The sequence below is a fragment of the Leopardus geoffroyi genome, chromosome B2 (assembly GCF_018350155.1).
Source record: "Leopardus geoffroyi isolate Oge1 chromosome B2, O.geoffroyi_Oge1_pat1.0, whole genome shotgun sequence".
Lineage (NCBI taxonomy): Eukaryota > Metazoa > Chordata > Mammalia > Carnivora > Felidae > Leopardus > Leopardus geoffroyi.
The window spans coordinates 33911143-33937350 of NC_059332.1; the positions used below are offsets into that span (position 1 = coordinate 33911143).

General features: G+C 44.8%; 1 protein-coding gene across 5 annotated transcripts; it reads right to left on the reverse strand.

Annotated features, from left to right (window-relative positions):
• Nucleotides 1–844: 844 nt before the first annotated feature.
• TCP11 (t-complex 11) lies at nt 845–22304 on the reverse strand. Of its 5 annotated transcripts, none has more exons than XM_045497976.1 (10): nt 22181–22304; nt 21747–21884; nt 18743–18839; nt 12008–12128; nt 4784–5004; nt 3690–3826; nt 3198–3415; nt 2937–3118; nt 2015–2178; nt 845–1276 (listed from the first exon to the last, which is right to left on the reverse strand). In XM_045497976.1, exons 2-10 carry the CDS (start codon nt 21868–21870, stop codon nt 1044–1046), a joined length of 1497 nt encoding a protein of 498 aa, XP_045353932.1. In that variant the 5' UTR covers nt 21871–21884; nt 22181–22304; the 3' UTR covers nt 845–1043. The 5 variants fall into 5 exon arrangements, with proteins under 5 accessions (XP_045353932.1, XP_045353934.1, XP_045353933.1 ...); XM_045497978.1 differs by having other exon boundaries at nt 21747–21889; nt 22181–22296; XM_045497977.1 differs by having other exon boundaries at nt 21995–22203.
• Between the last annotated feature and the right edge of the window lie 3904 nt (nt 22305–26208).

Sequence of the window (26208 nt, forward strand, 5' to 3'; positions counted from 1 at the left end):
TAAGCCATAGGTGCCCCTCTTCTCCATTATTTGAAAAGGGCCAATCTAAATGGAACATTTTCCTCATTTCACTCTACTAGGTTAGGACTGCTCTGGTGCAGCCAGCCTGAGAATGGTGGTGCTCTATGATGCCAGGGGACAAGCCCAGGCCCTTCCCAGAACCTCCCTCATTGGTGATGCCAACAGGAGCTCACAACGCACCTGCCCATTACAGTCCCAGACAGGAAGTAGGAAGAATGGAGGCTGTACCACCTCTAAATGCCCATGTCACCTCTGTAAGAATGGGGTGTCTAAGCTTAGAGATGAGGGAACAGGACATTCACGCAGCTGGAGAACAGGATCAACAATAAACTCTAGATATTCCAGAGAGAGAAATCCCACGAACTCTGAAACCTGCCTCAACAGAATGCTTGCTAGCAGCCAATACCATCTCCATGCAGACTCAGTTTCACCCTGCTGCAGACCTGCAATAGACTCTTACTATTTCTTGATTTCTTGTTGCATCATTTGAAATCTTCAGGGGAATTTGGTACTAGAAATGAGGTTTCTAGTAACCTATTTCAACCGCACCCAATCCTGAGCTGAATTGGACAAAAATTTCTGACTTCCAGAGAAGCCGTTATAGTCACATTTTGGATAATCCTACAGATTCTCAGAGCCCTCAGAGAAATGCTTTACCCTTAGAGAAATAATGCTAGCACCCGAGTGTCTTGGCTTCTCAGCTCTGCATGCTGAAGGGAGCCCCTGGCCAGCAGAGGAAAAGCTGGGGGTTTTTTGGCGTCTCGGCTAGTTGGGGGCCCAGAGCACAGGGCTCAGCCACAGCTGAAGCACAGGAGAGTGGAGGTTTGCTTGTGGTTCAGAAGTTTATTAATGAATGAGTTTGGGCCAGCTGGTGTTTACATGCTGATCACTACAGCCCTGGGTGTACTGGCTGCAGGAGGGGAGGAGGGCTTCCTGCTCTGATGGTCAGTGGTGATGTCACCCCAGGAGAGTGATAAGGAGCTCTCCTGGGTCCAAGGCTCCAGGGCTTTGAGCTGGTGCTATCAGAGAGACTCCACTTCTGTTTCCAGTGCCTGAGCGGGAGGGATGAGGGTTTTTAGGATCTCCGTGTAGTACGGGCCAAACACCTTCTGATTGTGGTGCGTTAGGCTGACAAACTTTTGGCCCAATTCTGCCAGCTCTGCTTCAATGACGGTAAGGCCTCCAGGGAGATCTAACAGAGATCGCTGAACACCAAGGACCAAACAGCATTTGAGAAACAAATGGATCCGCTGATCTGTGAGCAGGAGACGACAGTGAGTAGGGAAAAGGCAAACAACTTTCAGGGGGCAACATTACCCCTGCAACTCTACTCACTCAATCTCCGAGTTAACTGAGATATTTACTAGCCGACCCACTCACCCAGAGATAAGGAAATTTGTTTTGTTTGGGAAGGGGGCTGCTATCTGGCTCCCAAGGACATTGCAAAGATCACAAACTAGTGGGCTAGTAAATTTTAGACTATTCAAAAGATTACCTAAGCATCTATCAGTAGATCCTAGTGAGTATTTATCACGAGGATCTTAGACCAATCCTTCGGATGGCTGAGGTTAAGAACAAGGTCAAGTTCATGCCCTCCATTCCAACAGGGATAAGTCCTTGCTATGGGAAAATGTCCTCTGGCTAATTCAGCATCAATTTGTTACTGCTGGGACGTGGGGGGTAGATGTCACATGTCTTGGACTACAGTCAGGAAACGACCCAGAAGGCCAGGGATGACCTAACCAGGTTGGTTGGGCAGCATGCCATACTCAGAAGTCATGAATTCCTGGATGCAAATCTTCCTTAGAACAAGAATCAGTCTTTAAACTAAAAGGAATATATTCTCAACCCAGCATTTTGAAAAAACTAAAGCCTAAACAGTGACTTGCCCAATGGTCATGCTTTTTATTGTTAAATGGTTTACTAACAGACTTCCAGGGATGGGATCTACCTCTCACCAGAACATTCTCACCATCCCCACAGGCATACTTACCAATGACACTGCGGACACAGTTCTCCTTCTTGGCAATGTTCTGGAGCTGTCCTATCAGAGACGCTGTGTTTTCACTGCTCAGAGCAGCAAGGCCCATGTTCTTGAGGCTTTGATGGATTTCCTGAGACACCTGTTCACTCACAGTCTGCATAGCCTCCTCAGGCCTACACCATGAAGGAGAGTAAGCTGGTACCCAGCAGATGGCCCTGGCATAGGCCCAGAGCCAGGGAAGCCCCACACCAGGAGCTGGGCCCACTGGAGGGAGACCCCCAGATATCCTCCTGCCCTCACCCCAGTCCCTGGTAGCAGCAGGGCCCAGTGGGTAGGCTCAGCATCTTCACTACTATGCTCCAGATGCCAACTATTCTCTCTGATACCATGTTCTGCTTCTTAGGAAACAAGATAAACTATAAAGTCAACTCTGGACGTGAGTTTTGTATCCACTCAGAATTCTTTAGCCCTATGGAGTTTATTTATGTATGTGTATATACAATTTTAACCCTTTCTTGGACATTTTCTGTGGTCACATGTCCTACTATCACCAATTACAGTGACAGACCTGGCCTTCTGATTCCTTTTTGTCGTCTGGTGTGACCCCTGTACACAGTGGATGTTCAATCAACACTCCTAGATATACCTAAGCCCAGCTCACTGGCATCCACTCAGCGAGACAATGACTGCTTTGTAGCAAACAAGATAATGAATCATTATGTAGTAAACTATCCTCCACACTACCCTTTTTGGAAGAAAGCTTTCTTTTTCTCTGTCACAAGTCTCAAGACCATTATGGAAAGACATCAACAGTCTTTGTGGATGGTCCCAATCTTTGTGGTGTGTGGTAGAACTGTCAGCATCATTCACGACCTGTCCATGTTCTTGTACCACAATTACCATCTACCCTAAAAAAATCTGTGCAGTTCACCTGGACTTAAACTCCTCCATCACGTCTTTGGTTATATGCTTCAGCTTATCCACAAACTGGGGTGAGCCAAACAACACGCTGCCAGAGAAACTACTGGCTACCAGCAGAACTGAGGCCAGGATGGTTAGCTGGCTCAGCTGGGACTCGAGCTCCTGCAGCTGTGTTCTATCCATCAGCAGGGTCTGGGGGAGCAGGGAGAACAGGCTGTCAGGAGATGAGGGTCCTGAACACAAAACACAGCGATGCCCTCCACAGACCTACCTCAGGGAAATCTTCATCTTCAGGGTCCCAGAGAAGGAGGTTCAGGAAACCCTGGGACAGCACCATTGTAGGGCTGAGGGGCTCAGGGCTGATGGCTGCCTCGCTCGGAGAGGAGCTGGCCACACTGGCGGAGTCAGAAGTGTCAGGGCAAGTCGGAAGTGGTGTGGTGAGGTCTGCCGCTGCTTGGGTCAGCCATTTGGTGGTATGACTGAGGAGGCCTGTGATAGGAAGAGAGTGGGGAAGTGGGGAAATGTGTTCGGCATCCGCATCCCTAAAGCTCCAAGACTAAGGTTCTCTTCAAGATATGCTCCTGGTCAACAAATCAGAGCTTTGGTGGCAGCAGAGGTGGAGGGTGTCTGTCTCAGACAACTCTTCCTTCTCCCTCCCACTACCTGAGGAAGAAATTTTCTGCTCCCAAGAGGCAAAATACTCTCTAACATCATAGCAGTCAGACCCAAGATCATAACTCCTGCCCTCGAGTTATTTACATACTTGGCTGCTTATTGAGGAGTTCCTGGAATGTAGCCCGTTCATGCTGGATGGAATGTTCCTGCAGGTGGGGTTGAAGGCTCTGGATAGTGTAGTTCACCATGTCCATTTTCATCAGGCCCAGGACCTGGAAGATCCCCCTGACATAGAAAATAAAATATACTCCGAAAAGAAATCTAGTGAGAGGGGAACCTACCGAAAGTGTCATTAAATCACTGTATTCCAGAGTTAGAAGCTCTAAAACTAACTTAGTCCCACCTCCTAAGTTTACAGAAGATAACATTGTGATGAGGGGCCTCACGACCCAAGGCCCAGAGTAAGTGAATGGCGGAGTGAGGAACTGGTAAGTCTCTGGACCTTGAAGCCTCCAGGCTAGCTCTCTCTCCACATGATCATTCTGTTGTCTGTTTTAAAAGGTAGAATCAGGGACGCCTGGGTGGCTCAGTTGGTTAAGCATCTGACTTTGGCTCAGGTAATGATCTCATGGCTTCATGGGTTCGAGCCCTTGCATCAGGCTCTGTGCTGGCAGTGCAGAGCCTGCTTGGGATTCTCTCTCTCTCTCTCTCTCTCTCTCTCTCTACCCCTCCCTGACTCATGCTGTCTCTCTCTCAAAATAAATTTAAAAAATAATAATAAATAAAAGGTAGATTCAGCAAAGGGGAATATACCAGCATGCTAATGAATCTTTCTGGGAAATGGGATTATAGGTGATGCTATTTCTGAAGCCATTTCTAGGCCAATCACTCCTCTCTCTCTCTTTTTTTTTTAACTGTCTGGGTCTTGCTTTCTTTAGCTATTATACAGGAATAACCTCCCATCCCTGTCCCCTCACACTGTGAAAGCCTGAGGAAAAGATGTTTGAACACATACTCTATATAATGTTTCATGATACGATGTTATATGGGAGGCCCAACCAACCTAAGGCCATTTGGGGCGGGGAAATAGCTAATAGGCGAGCAAAGAGAAAAGAGAGGAATTAGTCTGGTCTTCAGTAGGGAAGAGCCAGCCAAGACAGGGGCTGCAATCTAGTGTCTGACCCCATTTTCCTGGCCCAGGGACTGAGGCAGGTTTCAAGGGACGGCAGTCAAGTTTCACACCTCAGTAACCAAACAGGGTCTGTAATGTTCTCTAGTTTCTGCACTGCTTCATCTCGAACTGGCGCACACAGCAAAGTCATCGTGTCGAGAATATACTTAGAGAGGTGCGGGACATCCAGATCTCCATGTTCTGCCTTCTGCTTGAGGAGCTCCGTGTCCAGTGCTTCTTCAATGTCACTTCTTAGGCGGTTCTGGCGTGGTAACAGCAGTGAGAGCAAGATCTGCCCAGGAAAGAAATCAAAGGGAGTCACTTTCTGTGCAAAGCCCCGAACCTTCCCTAATGGACAACCCCTTCAGTCAAGGACGTCAGCCTGTCTTTTGGGGACCAAGAAGTGGGGTCCCTAAATTTCCTAGAGAACATAATTTATCTTTGTTCAGAGGCCGGTAAGAGTTCAAGGCTTTAGGGGATCGATATAGCAACAGTGCATCATTTTCTAGGCAGAATGAGATAAAGAGACAAGTAAAATCAAGGAGTGTGGTAAAAAGAAACACAAAGAACAACAAATATAAAATACACACATCACACAGTGATGAGGTACTCTTAATTTTAAAATGCAGACACTCCTAAAATGAACAAATCAGGAGACTATAGATGCTGGCGAGAATGTGGAGAAACAGGAACCCTCTTGCACTGTTGGTGGGAACGCAAACAGGTGCAGCCGCTCTGGAAAACAGGGTGGAGGTTCCTCAAAAAAATTAAAAATAGATCTACCCTATGACCCAGCAATAGCACTGCTAGGAATTTAACCAAGGGATACAGGAGTGCTGATGCATAGGGGCACTTGTACCCCAATGTTTATAGCAGCACTTTCAACAATAGCCAAATTATGGAAAGAGCCTAAATGTCCATCAACTGACAAATGGATAAAGAAGATGTGGTTTATATATACAATGGCATATTACTTGGCAATGAGAAAGAATGAAATCTGGCCTTTTGTAGCAACGTGGATGGAACTGGAGAGTGTTATGCTACGTGAAATAAGTCATACAGAGAAAGACAGATACCATATGTTTTCACTCTTATGTGGATCCTGAGAAACTTAACAGAAGACCATGGGGGAGGGGAAGGGGGAAAAAAAGTTATAGAGAAGGAAGGAGGCAAATCATAAGAGACTCTTGAAAACTGAGAATAAACTGAGGGTTGATGGGGGGTGGGAGGGAGGGGAAAGTGGGCGATGGGCATTGAGGAGGGCATCTGTTGGGATGAGCACTGGGTGTTGTATGGAAACCAATTTGACAATAAATTTCGTATTAAAATAAAAAATAAAAAGCAGACATTTTTTAGATTATTTTACTTCAAAGGGCGAGGAAGAAATAGGCCAAGGAACAGTTAAGGGGCACTGGAAATAGCCTATTAACTCCAAAATGTAAGTTCCCTGTGAAAAGAGACTCTGTTCATCCCTGTACCTCTGTAACATAGAGAACATGGTGGGGGTGAGGGTGAGGTTCAACGCATACCTGTGTAACTGAGAGGAGTACTGTGTGGTACCACGTTTCCCACCTGTTCGGACTCGTCTTAAATACAAGTCTGTCCACACTATCCAAATGGTCAGGGCACCTGGGTGGCTCAGTTGGTTGAGCGGCCGACGTTGCCTCAAGTCATGATCTCACAGTTCGTGAGTTCGAGCCCCACATGGGGCTCTCTGCTGTCAGTGTGGAGTCTGCTTCTGATCTTCTGTCCCCCTCTCTCTGCCCCTCCCCCACGCACACTGTCTCTTTCTCAAAAGTAAACACTAAAAAAAAACAAAAAACACGTAAATGGTAAACTATGCCAGTTACCGGCTGGAGGTTCTCCGTGCTAAGTGTACCCTCCAGGGCCTACTTTGGGGAAAACAGAGCCAGGCCCTTGAAGTATTTTTACTTTGCTGGCTAGCATAATGGTAAGCCTTGTTCACAGAGGGAGCTGGAGAGATCCTGAAAGAGGAAGAGGCCTGCCTTCTCGGTTCTGGCGGGCGCCTCCACGGCATGTTCCTGCGGTACTGTGGTTTCTCTTGGTTCACATTACTTTCTGGGTCCTTTCTTTTGATTGGACCCTAACAGGTACCAAACTGGTAGCACAGGTGACGTGTGAACTCAAAAGGCCACAGACCCGTTGGATCTGTGGTGCAGGAAGCAGCAAGGACTTTAGATGCCTCGGGAAGACGTGCAAACTACAGGATGGCAGATAATCCCCAGAAAATGTCAGCAGCCTGCCACCCCAGCAAAGTTGCTAGAGCTTCGGTGGTCTGCACATTGTCTAGCTAACCCCTCCAAGGTGAAGGACAAGTCGTGGTACCTCAAACCACCCACCATGAAAAAAGAGGCATAACACTTGCAGGCCTTTCTGGGTTTTCGAGGCAACATATACCACAAGTGAATTTGCTCCTGCAACACTCATCTAAGGTCACTCATAAGGTTTCCAATTTCGAGCGGGAACCAGAGTGAGAGTAGTCCCTACAGCAGCAGGTCCAGGCTGTCATACAAGCTGCAGTACTGTTTGGGCCACATGATCCTACAGGTTCAGTGATATTTAAAGTGTCCATGGCAGGTAAGGATGCTGTTACACAGCCTCTGGCAGGCACCAGTAAGAGCATCGCAGCACAGACCTCTAGAGTTTTAGAGCGAGTCTATGCCCTCTTCTGCAAATCGCTATTTGCCTTTTGAGAAACAGTTTTTGGCTTGCCTCTGGGCTTTTGCAGAAGTAAACACCTCACCATAAGACACTCGGTGGCCAGGTAGCCTGTGCTTCCCAGGAAGAACCATGTGTTGTCTGACCTACCTAACCATATGATTAGGCCTGCACCACAGCAATCGATCATCAGATGAAATGGCCCATAGGAGACCAAGCATATACTGGGATAGGACAGATTTATGGAGCAAAATAATAGAACAGAGTCCAGAAATAAAACCTGGATATATGGCCAAATGATTTTTTAAAACAATGCCAAGACCATTCACTAGGAAAAGGACAGTCTTTTCAACAAATGGTGCTGGGGAAACTGGCAAGCTACACATAAAATAATGAAGTTGGACCCTTACCTCACATCTTATAAAAACAACTCAAAATGGATCAAAGACATCAACAGAAGAGCTAAAATCCTAAAATTCTTAGACTGAAATAAAGGGATAAATCTTCATAATCCTGGATTTGGCAAGATATGACACCAAAGGCAAAAGGAACAAGCCAGATAAATTGGACTTCACCAAAATTAAAACTTCTGTGCAAAGGACATTATCAAGAAAGTGAAAAAACTACCCACAGAATGGGAGACTGTAATTTGCAAAAAGATTTACCTAACAAGGGGCTACTATCCAGAATATGTAAAGACCTCTTGTAACAACAACAAACAACCCACCCAATTTAAAAATGGACAAAGGACTTGAATCAACATTTCTCCAAAGATGACACAGAACATGGGCAACAAGCACAGGAAAAGATGCTTAACACCACTAGCCACCAGGGAAGTACAGACCAAAACCCCAGTGAGATCCTACTTCATGTCCACCAAGACATGTCTATACGGACAAAAGAAATGAAGAGCTGGGGAAAATGTGGAAAAACTGGAACTCTCATGCCTTGCTGGTGGGAATGTAAAATGGTATAGCCACCATTGAAAGTAGTTTAGTGGTTTCTCAAACAGAGTTACCAGATGATTCAGCAAGGCCACCCCTGGGTATGTACCCAAAAGAGCAGAATATAGGTGTTCAAACAAAAACTTGTATATGAATGTTCAAATGAGTACAACTCGCAATAGCAAAAATGTGAAAACAACACAAATGTCCATCAACAGATGAATGGATGAACAAAATGTAGTGTATCTATACAATGGAATTTTATTTGGCCATAAAAAGGAATGAAACTTTGACACTTGCTTACAACATGGATGAACCTTGAACATATTACGCTACAGAGAAATCTGCCACATACAAACGGACAAATATCATACGATTCTCTTTATATGAGGTACCTAGCGTAGTCAACACACAGAGACAGAAAGTAAAATAGAGGATACCAGAGTCTGCAGGAAGGAGGTAATGAAGAGTTACTATTAATGGGTACAGTTTCTGCTTGGGAAGATAAGAACGTTCTGGAAACGGATGGGATGATGGTCGCCCAACATTGGGAATGTACGTGATGCCACTGAATTGTGACACTTAGAAATAATTAAGACAGCGGGATGCCTGGCTGGCTCAGTCCATAAAACATGCAACTCTTGATCTCAGGGTCATGAATTTAAGCCCCAGGCTAGACATAGAGCCCACTTAAAAAAAAAAGAAAAAAAAATTAAAATGGTAAAAATTTTGTTACATATGTTTACAATTTTAAAAATCCTTAAAAATACAAAGCCCCTAATAAGGCGCCACTCCCCAGTGAGGATCAACCAACCACCTCACCTGGTGGCAGATGATTTCTCTGGACCTCTTCCACCGAGGAGAGGACAGATTCATCCTCACTGGAACAGACACATATTCTGGATATGGGTGTGAATGCTTCTATCAGCACCAACATGTGTGTACTCACAGAATGTCTTAGCCACTGTCCTGCCCCATCTGTTCAAGGATGCATCTTCTAGCAAAGGAAGTGCAGCACTGGGTTCATACCCACCTCCCCCTTGAATCAACAGGCCTTAAGTGAAAACTGGAATGGCTTATTGACTCGATTACAGCATGAGTTGAGGGACAAAACCCTGAAAGGAAGAGGTTCTGTCTGATAAGATGCAATACAGTCTTTGAATCAAAGACCATCATATGGTATAGTTTCCCAAAGCCAGAAAACATGGTCCTAGGAATCAGGGAGTGGAGGTAGGACTGGTTTCTCTTACTATCATACCTAATAACCTACTTGGAGAATTTTTGTTTCCCATCCTGCTAACTTTAGGCTCTGCTGATGCTCAGTTGGCATTGGTTCCAGCGATCAGAAGATGTGGCTGCACCTGGTTATTCTGAGCTCCTCAGACCACTGAACCAATAGGCTGAAAAAAGGAGTTCTTCTACTGGCTAGAGCAAATGACCTGGCTGTGGAGAGGAAACCAGGTTGGTGCTACACAATGAGGGCAAGAAGATTCTCTGAGGTTCCTCTTGGTACTTCCACACCTAATAATAAAGGTTAACAGAAAACCACAGCATACAAACAACAGTAAATTGCTTTAAGGACTCAGTCTCTTTGGCGATGAAGGTTTGGGTCACTCTAGCATGTAAAGTAACCCAACCGCTGAGGCTCTGGCTGTGGACAAGAGAAATATGGAATCAACAGTAGCAGGAAGCCATAGGTCAACAATAGCCTTGTGACCAACTACAGAAACAAAAACTATAGATTTTCTCTTTGCCTGTTACAAGTATGGGTTTATTTGTATATGCTAACCATGTTCTTCTCTCTCCTTCCATCATCTAACAGATCGGTTACTGAAAGTTAACCTTACAATTTGGACTCTAGGTAACGGAATATTCAGAAGGACTGTGGCTGGATTTGAGGAGCAATACAGATAGCAATGGTGACAGTAACTGTTGGGAATGTGAGTCTCATTTTATGGAAAGAACGAGAACTTGTAAGACAGCTGTATCTTAATAGGTAGAAACAGAGTTCTTTTCAGGAATTGCAATGTGTGTGGAAGGGTGCATGTGGAAGCTGAGCGGCCACAGGAATGGAATGTAACATTTGTCAATTTATTGTCTCTCAGTTCCAAGTCCATCATTTTTTTCTCTGCTCTGAGAAAATGAGTAAGTCCCTTAAATATTTTTCCTTTACCAGGTGGCACAATGTTAAGCCTCATCTGTAGAGGGCACTATTAGTTTTCTGCGCTGCTTAACCAATTAGCATAAATTTAGAAGCTTAAAACAGCACACACATTTCTTATCTCACAATTTCTGTGGATCAGGAGCCCAGGCACGGTTTAGCTGGGTCCTTCGTCCAGAGTCTCACGAGGCTGCGGTCAAGGTGTTGTCTGGCCTCTTGGCCAGACCATTTGGAAGCTGCACCGGAGAGGAAGCTGTCACCAGGCTCATTCCAATTGCTGGAAGAATTCATCTCCTTCCACCTGTAGACTTGAGGGCCCCAGCTTCTTACTGGCTGTTAGATGGATGTTGTCCTTAGATCCTAGAGGCCACCTGCATTTCCCTGCCATGAGACCCTCTCCATGGGCAGTTCACAACACACCTGTTTGCTTCTTCAAGGCTGCAAGAGCTCCAGTCTGCTAAGATGGGGTCTTTCATAGTGAAATGCATTTCTAGGACAGACATCCCATCATCCTTGCATATTCTACTGGTTACAGGCAAGCTACAGATCTCGTCCACTCAAGGAGAGGGGATTATACAGAGGCGTGGATCACTGGGGGACACCTTAGGATGTGCCCACCACATACTAGAAAGACACAGCAAAAGGCGAGAGCTTCCCTTCCTGGTTCTGGAATCCTCACTTGGCATTATGCAGTGTGTGTGTGTGCGTGTGTGCATGTGTGTGTGTGTGTGTGGCTTTGCCAGTAGCTGGCTCCCACAGCCTGAGTGGCTTCTCCGGGGCTCAGTTCCTGCAGAGCAAGTGTCTACCTGTTCAGGGCCAGGCTCCTGCTGCAGCACCCAGGTCCTGCAGTGCCCAGTGGTCAGCAGCCCACAGGCTGGTAGCCTCCCCTGGCACAGCCATAGGAGCATAATATATTCTCCTTAGATCTGGTATCTTAGTATACTTTAGTTTTCTTTACTTCTCACTAGTTCAAAGATCTTGTTTCTCCAATTCCATGTTATAATAATTTTTTTTAAGTAGGCTTCATGCCAGTGTGGAGCCCAACACGGGGCTTGAACTCACAACCCTGAGATCAAGACCTGAGTTGAGATCAAGAGTTGGATGCTTAAGCAACTGAGCCACCCAGGTGCCCCATAATAATTTTTATATTAAAACTTCCTCGTTGAGGGTGTCTGGTTGGCTCAGTCAGTTAAGCATCTGACTTCAGCTCAGGTCATGATCTTACAGTTTGTGAGTTCAAGCCCTGCTTCAGGTGAACAGAAGTCCCACTTTGGTTGAGCCCCGCTTCTCTCTCTCCCTCTCTGCCTCTTGCTCACTTGTGCCCTCTCTCCCTCTCAAAAAAAATAAATAAGTAAATAAAAAACTCCCTTGTTGAAACTGTGTGATTTCCATCTACTGGTTAGACTGATTCATGGGCCATGTTCAGTTAGGATCTGCTAGCCACTGACATTCCAATGACCTTGGAGATGTCTAGGACATTCACATTCACAAACGGAAAGTCTGTCACTCACCTCTTTAATTTCTTTCAGAAGTTCAAGAGCACAACTGAAGTCTGGGGGAGTAGCTGACAATTGTTCTTTAAGATGGTCCCAATAGGCATTATGCATTGTCTCCTTAACCTTGCCTTCCAAACTGTAAGAGGGTTAAATGAGCAAATTACTTTCTCTACCCAAAAACTGTTATAAGGTCATTATCTCCTAAGCCCCAAACAAACAGCATTTGATAGGACAAAAGATGATTATACTGGCAGGGAAAGGCCAGGAACTGTGTTTAGACTGTAGCAAAGTTGACAAGCTGGGGCCAGACTTGGATGTCATCAAGGGCATCAGTAAAAGCTCTCAGAAGGGCTCTTCATGATTCCAAGCAGCCCTCCCCGCCCTGCAACACGAAGAATCCTGAAGACATGTCAGGCCAGCTTTAGCACTGACGTTGCATCTAACCTAGATAATATGTGACTTAGTTTCCATTTGTGTATACATACAGTGATGAACTAAATGATCTTTTATTTTCTTACAGTCCTAAAATGAAAAACAGGATTTTCCTCCTTTGATAATACTCGAATATACGTATTTCCAAATCAACAGATCCAAAACTGAATTTGCTATTTTTTTTTTAATTTTTTTTAACGTTTATTTATTTTTGAGACAGAGAGAGACAGAGCATGAATGGGGGAGGGGCAGAGAGAGAGGGAGACACAGAATCTGAGGCAGGCTCCACATTCTAAGCTGTCAGCACAGAGCCCGATGCAGGGCTCGAACTCATGGACTGCAAGATTGTGACCTGAGCCAAAGTCGGACGTTTAACTGACTGAGCCACCCAGGCGCCCCATGAATTTGCTATCTTCCCTCCAAACCTGTTCCTCCTATATTCCCAATCTCACTGGTACTACCAGGTAGCCAGTCACGAGGGCCAGAAAGATCCATCATTTCTTTCCCTTAAAAAACAACAACAACAACAAAACAGAAGCAAAGGCAACTCCATTTAGAAAGAACAGTCTTTTCAGAATGTGGCACTGGAACAACTGGACAGCCACATGCAAAAACAATGTGTCTAGACACAGACCGGGTACCTTCCACAAATGGATCACAGGCCTACATGTAAAATGTAGATAACACAGAAGATAACACAGGAGAAAATCTAGGTGGATTGTGGGTTTGGTAATGACCTTTTATATTTTTTATTTTTGTTTTTATTTTTTTAATGTTTATTTTTTTTGGGAGAGTGAGAGAGACAGAGCACAAGTAGGGGAAGGGCAGAGAAAGAGGGAAACACAGAATCTGAAGCAGGCTCTAGACTCCAAGCTGTCAGCACAGAGCCCAACGTGGGGCTCGAACTTGTGAACTGCAAGATCATGACCTGAGCCAGAGTAAAATGCTTAACCAACTGAGCCACCCAGGCACCCCTGGCAACAACCTTTTAGATAAAACACCAAAAGCAAGATCCATGAAAGAAAAAAATTGGCAAGTTGGAAAACTTGTGCTCTGTGAGATACGCTGTTAAGGGAATGAAAACACAAAGCACAATCTTTGCAAAACACGTATCTGACAAAGAACTAGTATCCAAAATAGACAAAGAACTCTTAAAACCCAACAAGAAGAGAACAACCCAGTTTTTTTTTTTTTTAATTTTTTTTTTTTTTTCAACGTTTATTTATTTTTGGGACAGAGAGAGACAGAGCATGAACGGGGGAGGGGCAGAGAGAGAGGGAGACACAGAATCGGAAACAGGCTCCAGGCTCTGAGCCATCAGCCCAGAGCCCGACGCGGGGCTCGAACTCACGGACCGCGAGATCGTGACCTGGCTGAAGTCGGACGCCTAACCGACTGCGCCACCCAGGCGCCCCAGAGAACAACCCAGTTTTAAGACAGGGAAAGATCTGAACAGACACTCAAGTCTGTTCACCTAAGTTGTCATGCAGATGGCAAATGAGCATATGAAAAATGAGCATACTCAACATCATTTTATCAGGGAACTGCAAATTAAACAACAATGACGTAACAATACACACCTATGAGAATGCCCCAAATCCCAAATGCTGACACCACCAAATGCCGGTAAGGATGTTAAGCAACTCTAAGAACTCTCATGCATTCCTGGTGCAAAATGGTACAGCCACTCTAAAAGATGGTTTGGCAGTTTCCTACAAAATTAAACATACTCCTGTCAGTAACTGTGCTCTTCCATATTTAGGCAAATGAGTTGAAAACTTACGTCCACACAAACACTTGCACAGGGAGGTTTATAGCAGCTTGATTCGTAATTGCCAAAACCTGGAAGCAACCAAGACGTCCTTCTGTAGCTGAGTGGACAGACAGACTGTGGTACAACTGGACAACGGGATTTTATTCAGCATTACAGAGAAATAAGCTACCAAGCCCCAAAAAGACATGGGAGAATCTTACATTTTTTTTTTTAACATTTATTCATTTTTGAGGGACAGAGACAGAGCGTGAGCGGGGGAGGGGCAGAGAGCGAGGGAAACACAGAATCCGAAGCAGGCCTCAGGCTCTGAGCTGTCCGCACAGAGCCCGACGCAGGGCTCGAACCCACGAACTGTGAGATCATGACCTAAGCCAAAGCCAGACGCTCAACTAACTGAGCCACCCAGGTGCCCCGACATGGAAGAATCTTAAATGCATATTACATAATGAAAGAAGCCAATCTGAAAAGGCTACATATTGTATGATTCCAATTATAGGACATTCTGGAAACCAACAGAGACAGTAAGAGGATCAGTGGTTGCCAAGGATTCGTGGAGCAGGGACTAAAGGGCGAACAAGTAGAGCATAGGGGATTTTTAGGTCAGTGAAATCACTCTGTATGATACAAAAATGGTGAATTCATGACATTACACACTTTTCAAAACCCATAGAATATATAATAGAAAAAATGAACCCTAATGTAAACTATGGACTTGAGCTAATAACAATGTATTAATACTAGATCACCAATTGTCACAAGTGACCTATTACAAGATATAAACAATGGGGCAGAAGAGGGGCTATGTGGGAACTTTATACTTTCCAATCATTTTTCTGGAAAACAAAACTACTTTAACAAAATGTGTTGGGGCACCTGGGTGGCTCAGTTGGTTAAGTACCCAACTTCAGCTCAGGTCATGATATGGTTCTTGAGTTCAAGCCCCACATCGGGCTCTGCGCTGACAGCTCAGAGCCTGAAGCCTGCTTCGGATTCTGTGTCTCCCTCTCTGCCCCTTCCCCACTCATACTCTCCCCCTCTCTATCAAAAATAAATAGACATTGGGGCGCCTGGGTGGCTCAGTCAGTTAAGCGTCTGACTTCGGCTCAGGTCACGATCTCACGGTCCGTGAGTTCGAGCCCCGTGTCGGGCTCTGGGCTGATGGCTCAGAGCCTGGAGCCTGTTTCAGATTCTTTGTCTCCCTCTCTCTCTGTCCCTCCCCTGTTCATGCTCCATCTCTCTCTGTCTCAAAGATAAATAAACGTTAAAAAAAATTTAAAAAAATAAAATAAAATAAATAGACATTAAAAATTTTTAATGTTTATTAATTTAAAAAAAGAATGACAGGAATTAATTTTCCTCTGAAAGTTTATTTAAATGATGTCTCTAAATCTATAGAGTTAGACTCATAAGAAAAGGAACCATTTGAAAAGTCTGAGGCTGTACCTAGTCATTGCCAAGTAACTATTGGTTTTCTTGAATTAAACATCCCCCCCCCCGAAATATACAGTAGGCATGCATGCTTCTTGTAAAACAAAAATTCAGCAATACAAAGATGAAAAAGAACAAAAAGTCAAAGTTCCTCTCCCAACACACCATTCCCAATCATCAGAGGTAACCAACTATAATCTGTCCAATGGTCTAAGGTGCATTAGAATTGTTCTCAACTCTTTTCTCCTCATCCTACTTAACCAATCCATCTCCAAGTTCCATAAACTGTGCATCTTAAATGTGTCTGAAATCCATTCCTTCCTCCCAGCACCTCTCACCCAGACGACTGCAGTAGCCTATTCACTGGTCCCCCTGCCTTCAGTCTTGTCCCTTGTCAATCTGTTCTCCACTAATTCATTGTAAAATCAAGGACTTCTTGGGGCGCCTGGGTGGCCCAGTCAGTTAAGCATCAGACTCTTCATTTCAGTTCAGGTCATGATCTCGTCAGATGGAGCCCACGCTGGGCTCTGCTCTGGGCAAGGAGCTTGCTTAAGATTCTCTCTCTCTCACTCTGCCCCTTCCCAATATGCATGTATGCACTCTCTCTCAAAAATTAAAATAAAATAAAATAAAATAAAATAAAATAAAATACTCCTAAAATTCAGTTCTGATCACGATGCCATGCTCATTTAAAGTCCTCTAGGGGCTTCCCCTCATCAGCAACATAAACCACTACCTGGACCCATCTGGATATTGCTCTGTCTCCTCTCTCCTTTTCCACTTTATCTCCTCTTATCTCATAGTATGTTGTGCTCAACCACACCAAGGTACTTGTAAAGAACATACTATATTCTTGCCTCTGACATAGTTTCCTCGGCCAGGAGCATTCTTTCACACCTAGACCATCTGGAAAGTATCTATTCCACTTCTAAGACTCAGCTCAAATCTTCATAAGCAACTCAAGTCTTCCTCTGTGGGCCAATCTTCTCTGACCCTCCTTAAGCAACTGAGGACTCTCATGAAACTCTATATACACAACTATGAGTGAATTTACCACTCTTTACTGTTATTCAACTGTCGCTCCTACAAAAGCTTCCTAACAGCAATGACAGTACCTTATTTATCGATAATGATATCTCTATCTCCAGCACTCCCCATTTTTGCCTACCACATAAGGACTCAATATAACACCTATTGAATGAATGCCCAAACATGGGATTTCCCTTTGGAATGTGCATTTGTCACGAACACCATCCTATGCACGAGGAAAGCCAATTGCCAATAAAGAGTGACCTCTAACTGTTATTTCAACCTTTTTCCTGATATGAATTTGGTGTTACCTTACGTGAAAACTCAGCTCTGAATCATAGTGTTTCCCCTGTTTCATTCCTCCCTCTGGCATCTCTTCTATCCACCCTCCCCCCAACTGTCTCACTACTGCCCCTTTGGCAGACCTTCACTCCCAGTTTCATTCTTTTCTCCTCCCCTTCAAGCAACAAACACATCTAAGCAGTGAGAGAGATGCTAGGAAATGTGGATTTTGGTGAAAACCTGTTCCCATAGAAGCTGTGCTTGGCATGGACCCCCACTGGTCCATGAGCAAATCAGAGCACAGAGAGGAGGGAGGGGAATAGCCTGTGACAGAGAATGGCCCTTTAGTCACAGATTCCCTGAAGATGCCACATAACAAAACGAGTTAAGGAAGCTGACTAATCACAGCTGCCCTCACGTATCCATTGGTGGGAAATTAGAACTGTTTTAAAATCTGACACCGACTTTACCCATTCAACTGCCAATAAACCAGCAGAGCCACTTAATTCACACTTACCAGATGGTTCTTATTTATTACACTGCCAATATAACTAACAATCAAAGTGAAGCTTGATGGAGGTGGGGGAGCATTATTTATCAACAGAGTTCTGATCCCGATTCCTAAAATAAACTGATTTATGAGCCGGCCAAAAAGACAATTGAAAACGCCACTATGAGAAAACTAGTATTTTATCTGTGCCTGTTTAATCTGCGGTCACTTAAGAGAGTAATTGAAAGCAGCTATAAGGTAGGCAGCCGGGAGGATGACCCCAAAGATCTAGGATTCCTGGCATTCACACTGGTGTCATCTCATGTCTGGAGGGTGGGCTGGGCTCAGCACCCACCTTCTAGCAAACAGAACGCAGCAGAGGCAACAGGAGGCACTTCTGAGATGAGGCAACAAAAGACTGTGGGTTCTGTCGTGGGCACCATCTCTCACACCCTTATTCTCTCACTCAGAGGGAAGCCAGCTGCCACCTGGCAAGAAACTGAGGGGGGCTCTGGCCAGCAGTCAACACACTGACCGTAACGTCATGAGAGGGAGACCTTGAGCCTGAGGCCCATGGTTAAACCACGCCCATATTTCTGACCCACACAAACTGTGAGATCACGAACACGGTTTTAGCTACCAAGCTTTGGGATCATTTGATGGCCACAATAGCCAGCCTACAGCACAGCCAGCAGCACAGGCTGCTTCCTCCACACCCATCAAAGAAGATCTGAAATCCACTCTACTGATATTTTATTATTCGTGGGGGGTCCCAAAATCAACATTCCAATAGTAATTACTTTGGTTGATTCACTAAATAACATTTGCTTCTTGACTCTCTAATACTAATAATTACTCTTCTGTTTAAATTGTTGAGACCTCTTAAAAAAAAAAATTAAAAAAAAAAAGGGGGCGCCTGGGTGGCTCAGTGGCTTAAGCGTCCGACTTCGGCTCAGGTCATGATCTCGCGGTTCGTGAGTTCAAGCCCTGCGTCAGGCTCTGTGCTGATGGCTCAGAGCCTGGAGCCTGTTTCAGATTCTGTGTCTCCCTCTCTCTCTGACCCTCCCCCGTTCATGCTCTGTCTCTCTCTGTCTCAAAAATAAATAAACGTTAAAAAAAAAATTTTTTTTTTTAAATAAATAAATAAATTGTTGAGACCTCTTAAAGTTTATATTCAGACACTGTATTTTTTCCAGGTTTATTGAGAAAGCACTGACTGTATTATTAAATAAAAATGCTTCCAGTCTGGTCAGAAGACATTAGTGCTCAAACCTATGGCAGGATGAATAAAATGGGAAAATCAGAAAATCGGTACCTGCTTGGAGGTAAAACCTTTTCTTCCATGTGGAAATCACGATTCATTCCAATATTGTTGTTCAGCATAGAAACGTTGTCAACTGTATCTATTGGACCTGTGATACAAAGAATTTATGGTGTACATCTGAAACCCATGTTATGCATCAACTCAATCTCAATTAAAAAAAAAAAAAAAAAAAACTTATGGTGGACACAAGCCTAAATTTCTATTTTATTCAGAGATTCACTCTGGGTAGGCCCCAAATTTAGATTCATCAACTTGATCTTACACAAACTTCATTCAACCATTCTAGTCATTTCTGTTTCCTGAACTCCAGGCCCTGTGCCTGTAGTCGGGCATGTTGTAGCCAACTGTCCTAGGCCTCAGTGCCTCGCGGAATAGTCCAGCATGGGGGTAAGGGAGGACAAAGAAGCTATTTTACAAATAACAAACAAGCCAAATGATTATGAAAGCAGCAAAGAAACAATGATTCGTGATTTGCAAAAATAAACATTTATCTAAGGGGACTGAGTCTACTCTCCTCTTCCAGCCTCTGATGAGAGTTAACATCTCCATATAGATGGTACTGAGTTGCACCAATGTCATTTGGTCTCATAAAGCAGTAGCTCCCAGATGTTAGGATTGCACAGACTAATCACATTTCCAAAAAAGACTTTTGAGCAAAGGGACAACTTTTGTTTTGCCAAGTATGGACAGTGAGACTAGCAACTAAGCAAATAAAAAATCCACTCTACCACCACCAAGCCATCATTTCATAACAGAATAACCTCTAAACAAACAAACAAACAAACAAAAAAACAACAAACAAAACAAAAAAAACAAAAAAACATAAGAACAAAAAACCAGAACGGGAATATTGTCAGAATAAAGAGTAGTCCTTCACACTGAATCAATTTAGCTTTAGGAAAAACTCATTACAACATCTTTATTTTCTTTCACTAAATATTGCTAGGAATTTTGTCACGAACCAGCACTAGCTGCTGGGAACCACTGCTCTAAAGTCTTAGCACAGACCCAGCTGACAACATTCTCACATAACAGGCATGAGAGTTATAATGATCACTTGTATGTGAAACGAAGCTGCACACAGCTAAGTCGTATTTTCCCATTCTCTTTCAACATCACTTCATAATTTGTTTCCAGCAAAGTCTCGGATTCCAAGATGTGGAGCAGATATAAATGAACTAAGATTGGCCGTGAGTTAGTTGATCTTTGTTGAAGCTGGGTGATGAGTAAATATGGTTCAGGATACTAGTCACTATACTTTTGTAAATGATCCAGTTTTCCATAAGGAAGAAGATTCAAAATGTAAAAAGGAGGGGCGCCTGGTTGGCTCAGTGGGTAGAGCACACGACTCTTGATCTCAGGGCCAGGAGTCTATTGAAAAAAAAAAAAAAGGAAAAAAGGAAAGATAGTTATTGTAGAAAAAGGGTTACATAGGATGCCTTTATTCTTAGGAATACATGATGAAGTTTTTAGAGGTAGTCATTATTCCAATTCTCAGCAAGAAAGGAAAAAAATACATATATATGAGAGAGAGAGTAATGTGGCAGAATGTATACATAGAGAGCAATGTGGCAGAATGTTTGTGTGTGTATATATATATTCAGCAAAAAAGAAAAAAATACATAAATATATATGAGAGAGAGAGCAATGTGGCAGAATGTTGACAATGTGGACATTGACTGTGCTTTCTGTTTACTTTTCAACAAAGTTTAAATATCTCAAAATTTAAAATTAAATTAAAAATTTATGGGTAAAAAGGTGATCGCAAATTTACCAAAAAGCCACTGAGCCCTTGCTTAGGTAAACATAAAGATGAAGTGAACCTTACATGCAGGGTTGGAAGTTCCCTTTATTTCTGCAGCCCCTCTGAAGTCCTTAGGGTCAGCCAAAAATGGCAAAACACAGTCAAATATGTAAATGGACCATCCCCTAATTCACTAATGCGAAATGAGAAGAGAACATCTTCAAAGGGAGAGTGAGCTACAGCAGCTTACTGAAGGACTGAAAGATCACACAGAGAAACACTTTCCAACTACAAGCCAAAGTTCATAACATACTTTGACAAGATTGTTCTGTTGCTCACGAGTTTGGTGGCGCTGTGCAACTCCAACAGCTGTAAAACTCAGGAAAGGGGCGGGCCGAGAGAGAAATGAGAGGTAAAATCAACTAAGGCAGATTTTTAAAATCCAGCCACCTGAAAAACTTGTCTACACTGCATTTACAAAATACTGGCTTCCACCCCAAATCAGATTCATAGCTAAATAAATTCCGCCGCACCCAATTTGCCACTTTGGGCCCATTCTGTTAGCCAGCAGCGCCCCCATGTGGCTATAGGAGAAACAAGTGTAATTGAACTCACTAGCAGGGCGTTCAACTAATTTTTCCCATTTCAATCTTCAAGAATTTAACTCTGGTTAAACTCTTGCAGGTGGACAGGTCTTCGGATTGATGCCTATTTAAATTTTCTAGAGATTATCATAAGAGAAATACAGGATGCATCCTAGTGAGGCTGGACCTACCGAAGTGTGGGAGAGCCCTTGTGACCCAATAGGAACATAACAGTACATCTATAGTACAGAGCTCAAGCACAAGAGCCCAAAGCATTAGTAACCTCTTGAGTCAACGAAGCGCCAAAAGAACACAATTCCCATCCGGGATCACTTGGGTCCTTTAAAGCTACTCCAAGGGTCCGCCATTTTCCACTTACAAATTCAAACTACGACAACGGCTGTGAACGAACACGGCGTCAAATCTTGTCAGATTCAAGTAATCACACCTGGCTCACTTCTTTTTCCTGGAACAACAACTCTTTGAAGACCTTTGGGTCATAGGGGGCCTAGGGCCAGTGGGCAGAGACTGGGTGGTGGGAAGCCAGGCGAAGGGGGCCCAAAGCAAGAGGGACGGGAGGACGACAGGAGGATCGTGGGCCCTTCCTCTCCGCCGCCCCACACTGGGCGCCGGCCGAGCGGCGAAAGGCCGGCGGGGCGGGACCTACAGGGAGGGTGGTCCTCGGGGCCGATCTCGTTTTCCCCGGTCGGTGCTGAGGCTTCGAGCTTGCAGGACCCGCACCCTGTATCGCCTGGGTCCTTCAGAGGCACTTTCTCCTCGACGTCCGGCATGTTGCGGATGGAATCTGGACTGGGAGAAATGACGCGCCGTTGGCGTCGGGGAAGGGACGACCAGGGAGCTGAAGCCTGGCCCGTCGCGCCCGACCCGGACAGACCAAAAGAGTAGGGTGGGCACCTTCGGGGCCTCTCGGGGGACAGACGGGACAAAGGAGCCTAGAAGAGCGGTGCGGGCTCTGGACGCGCAACAAGGAGGCAGCAGGCCGAGATGCCGGCGGCCCTCCTCGTCCGGGTCGCCCGCCGCAGGCCCTCTCAGGCTCCGGCAGCAGGGGGAGCTCTCGGCGATCCGGCTCCCTTCGCTCACCTCCTCCCCGGCAACCCGCCGTCTGGTCTGGGGTCAGGGCTGCGGCCGCGCAGCGGCCCGGGCTGTACCACTGCGGCGGGGGGGCGGGCAGCCGGGAGGGGCAGGACGGAGACGCGGAAGCGACTGGTCGAACCCTTCGCGCACCCCCGCCCGCCACGCCGGGGGCGCTCGGTGGGAGAGTCGGGGATTTGAGAACAAAGCGCCTCCCGTCTCCTGGGGCAACGGGCGGGATCACGTGCCCACCCCGCAGTCGGCCGCCGGCCGCCCGCCGCCCGCCTTGCTGGGGCCGAGGCGGTCAGGCTCGTGCTGGGTCGTCGTGGGCACGAAGCCCATCAGACCCTGCGTGGTCGCTGGGGCTGGTCTCTGCCTGGCTGGCATCTCCGGCTCCCTACGAAAAAGATCACCTGGAACTGCTTAGGGAGGGAGGGGCACTGTGCTTTGTTTCTCTTCTGCCCGCTCTCATAGCCCGAGAAACAGAACCACACCCAGGAGGGCGGTTTCTTTTTGAGAGAGCAAGGCCATGCTACCATTCTACAGGTGTGGAAACCGAGACTCCCGGCCAGGTCTATTGAGGTCCAGGTCCGTGGAGGCATGGGAGCTGGGCAGCAGTGTAGGCTCTTCCACTGAATTCTTGGCCTGGGCTCATCCTGGACCTGGAGGGCTGGCCCTCGCTCCTGGCTCCAAGTCCGTTGGTTACGGGTCTGCCCTGTTGTCCCTAGAGTGATGTGGGGACCTGGAACGACCACCCTCCCCTCCAATCCCTGCACTTTGAGGGAAAAAAATGAAAAGAAAGCATCCACTCCGTACACCCCTACCCCTCTTTATTAAATGACTTGGTTTCTTACAACAAAAGCTTGATTTAAAGTAATAAAACAGAAGATGAAAGTATTGCCTGTAAGAAATCAAGTTATTATAACCCTTGCTTTGTTAGTGTGGAATGTGGATTTTTCTTGCACAATTCATGCATTTTGAAGGGGAAAATTATGAAAAGGCCCAAGAACAGTTCTCTCTCTCGTTCTTATCTCTACACCTAAATAGGGCTTGAACCCATAACCCCTGAGATCAAGAGTTGCATGCTCTACTGACTGAGCCAGCCAGGTGCCCCTGAAAACATTTCTGGTTAAGAAAGCCCACTCTTCTCTGAGGCCAAGGCAGATATGAAGGGAATGGCCTAGTAAAGTTACTGTTTAGCTGAGGAGTTCTTAAACCAGTACGTGCTAAATCTGCCCATTACCCCCTCCTCAACCTTTCCTGGCATTTCCCTCAGAGATGTCAAATATGAAACAGGTTGGCCTTCACTCCAAACTCAGAAGGGAGAGGAATTGTCCAACTTCAGTAAAGAGTTCGATGAAAATATGGTTCTTCATTAGTACATAAGGAAATATTTAGGTTGGGTCTCTTAAAAAAAAAAGAGAAAAATCCAGATTTATTTTTGGGCATTTTTATTTCTGGGAGAAAGTTTCCAGAATGACACCAGTTCATTTGCCCACAAAAATGGCATTGCCATAAAACTTTCCCTGCTGATGCCTGAAATTACTTCCGGCAGTTCATGCATGTATATTACACAGCCTCTTTAAATGTCTTCTTAATACCCAAATTCTCTGGACGGGGCAGTAGGAAGAAACAGCAGAGTGGCAGCACCTGGGGGTGGAGGTGGGGACTGAAGCCAGAAAAGGAGTAAAGGATGGGGGTAGGAGAGAAAGAATTAGAGTTTTCCCAGGGTCAGCCTGGGGACAGCATTTCATGATCTTTATCACTAATAGTTATCAGAACCAACTAGGCAAAGTTAAAAGTTGAGGGGAATAGAAAGATGATGTGAGAGATATACTCACCTTCCCTTTGGGGTCTTAGTTAATAATAACTGATTTGTGTTTAATGATTTACAAAATGCTTTTACATTGCAAATCCATATGCTCTCCACACAATCCTACCTGTTCGGTAGGCAAGGTGGATGTTATTTTGCACCATTTAATAGATGAGCAAACTGGGAATCAGAGAGATTTCAGGTAGTAACCAAAAGTCACATGGCAAGTAAGGGCTTGACTGTCAATCACATACTTTTTCTTAATTTGCCTTACCTCTCTGATTCTAGCTGAGAAGCCATATAAACAAGAAAATATAACTAACATAAAATGGTATGGTGAGTATCCGAGCTGGGGGTACAGACAAGTGATCCTGGAGGTCAGAGAAAGGGTGAGAGATTTTCCAGATGTTTGGATCAGTTCAGACTCAGCCTTCAGCCATGATACCAAGCAAGATTGTATAACCTCAGGACCCTCTTTAAACTCTCTTGATGGGTGTAACTGGATTTTCCACATTTGTCCACTATTTATCAGGAATGCCCTTCTCGAGTGACTTAGCACCTCTACTCTATTAAAGTGTACATATTTCAAAAGATGCATGAGACAAGCAACCCAAGGACAGAAGTAAAAACCCCATTTCCTCTCACATTGCAGTGCACATGTGACCACCCCCCAGGTTCCCTTTTTATATTAAGCTATCATATAACTTTTATTTTCTATTTACAATATTTCCCTATGTGTCTTAATACTAGAGTCACTTTCCTCTCCTCAAATCTTGGAGTAGAATTCTTGTTCCAGAAGGAAAGGCTTCCTATACACCCTGGCACACCTCTATATACCCCTATGGGTTCATACACCCCAGACTGAGAAGCAATTTATGGAATCTCGGGCCTGCAGCTAGAATGTTCCTGCTTCTCAACCACTTCCCCCATATGTGAGCTTTAAACCCAAGCCCAACACCATGATCTGTTTTCATTTGCTAAATACTACTCTGGGTGTGTCACCACACAAAAGCAATTATACAGAAAGTTGGTCCTACCCACAAAGACATTCTGAAAGAGGGGTTGACAAAGACAAAAACGTTAAGAGAAATACTCCTGGATGACTGTAAGAGGGACAGAACCACAGAATTTAAGAGGAATCCTGAATATGGATCTGCTAGCTTTGTAAGACAAAACAAAATAACAGAAATGAAAAACACCTCATTTTACAAAGCAACTTGGGCTCAGTGAGGTTAAATGACTTGGCTAAGGTCACCACCAATTTATGGAAAATTCAGGACTAGAACTCATATCACAGCGTTTATAATATATAGTGCTAAGCAAGAGTAAAAATTAATACTGTAAATAAATATTTGCATTTCCTAAAGAAAAATGTAAATGACAGGCCATGGAATGGAAAAAGTAAGAGATGGAATTAAACAGAGGCCAAGATTGCAAGTACAGTAGACTATACTGGAAGATAAACAGTCAACTAAAGTGGTAGGGACGCCTAAATACAGGGTGGGACATTTAAATGAAACCATTTGGAGTCATGTAAACCGGGGCTGACTTCATTATAGCCTCCCTTATGGTACAGAACCACATGTCAAAACTACTTGCTTTAGTCTCTTGATAAACGTGTTTTCCTCATAGAGCCCAAGAGGAGGGTGAGAGAGGTTTAGGTAATCTGGGGGCAATCTGGACATAGCCCTTTGAAGCTCAAAGTGAAGTGTGATGGATGAAGAAACCATTACAAATCTTTTGAGGAAAGCAGGCTCGAAGAGAGGATAAAGAAGATTCTGGCAGCTGCATTAAACATCCTACCTCTTTAGCCACATCTCACTCTATCAGCAATATTCAAGAGGCCCTTGGTCCTTCCTGCCTCAGGGTCTTTGCACATGCTGTCCCTTCCATCTGGTATACTTCCCCTTCCCCTATCCCCCTCATACTTCACTCACTCCCTCATTCTTCAGGTCTAGATTGTCAGGTCTAACTTCTTCAGAGAAACTTCTATGAACCTCATTAGCTTCTCTCATACATTTTCTTCATAGCCCTCACCACAGTATATAATCATATGTTTGTTAGCAAAATTAACTTCACCAAATGTCTAACTCCACCATGAGACCATAAGCTTCCTGAGAGCAGGGACTGCATGCACTTCATTTACCACAGTGCCTGAAACGTAGTCGATGCAGAATGAGCAAACAGGCATGAACAGGGGTGGCGGCGTGGAGGAGCAGAATGA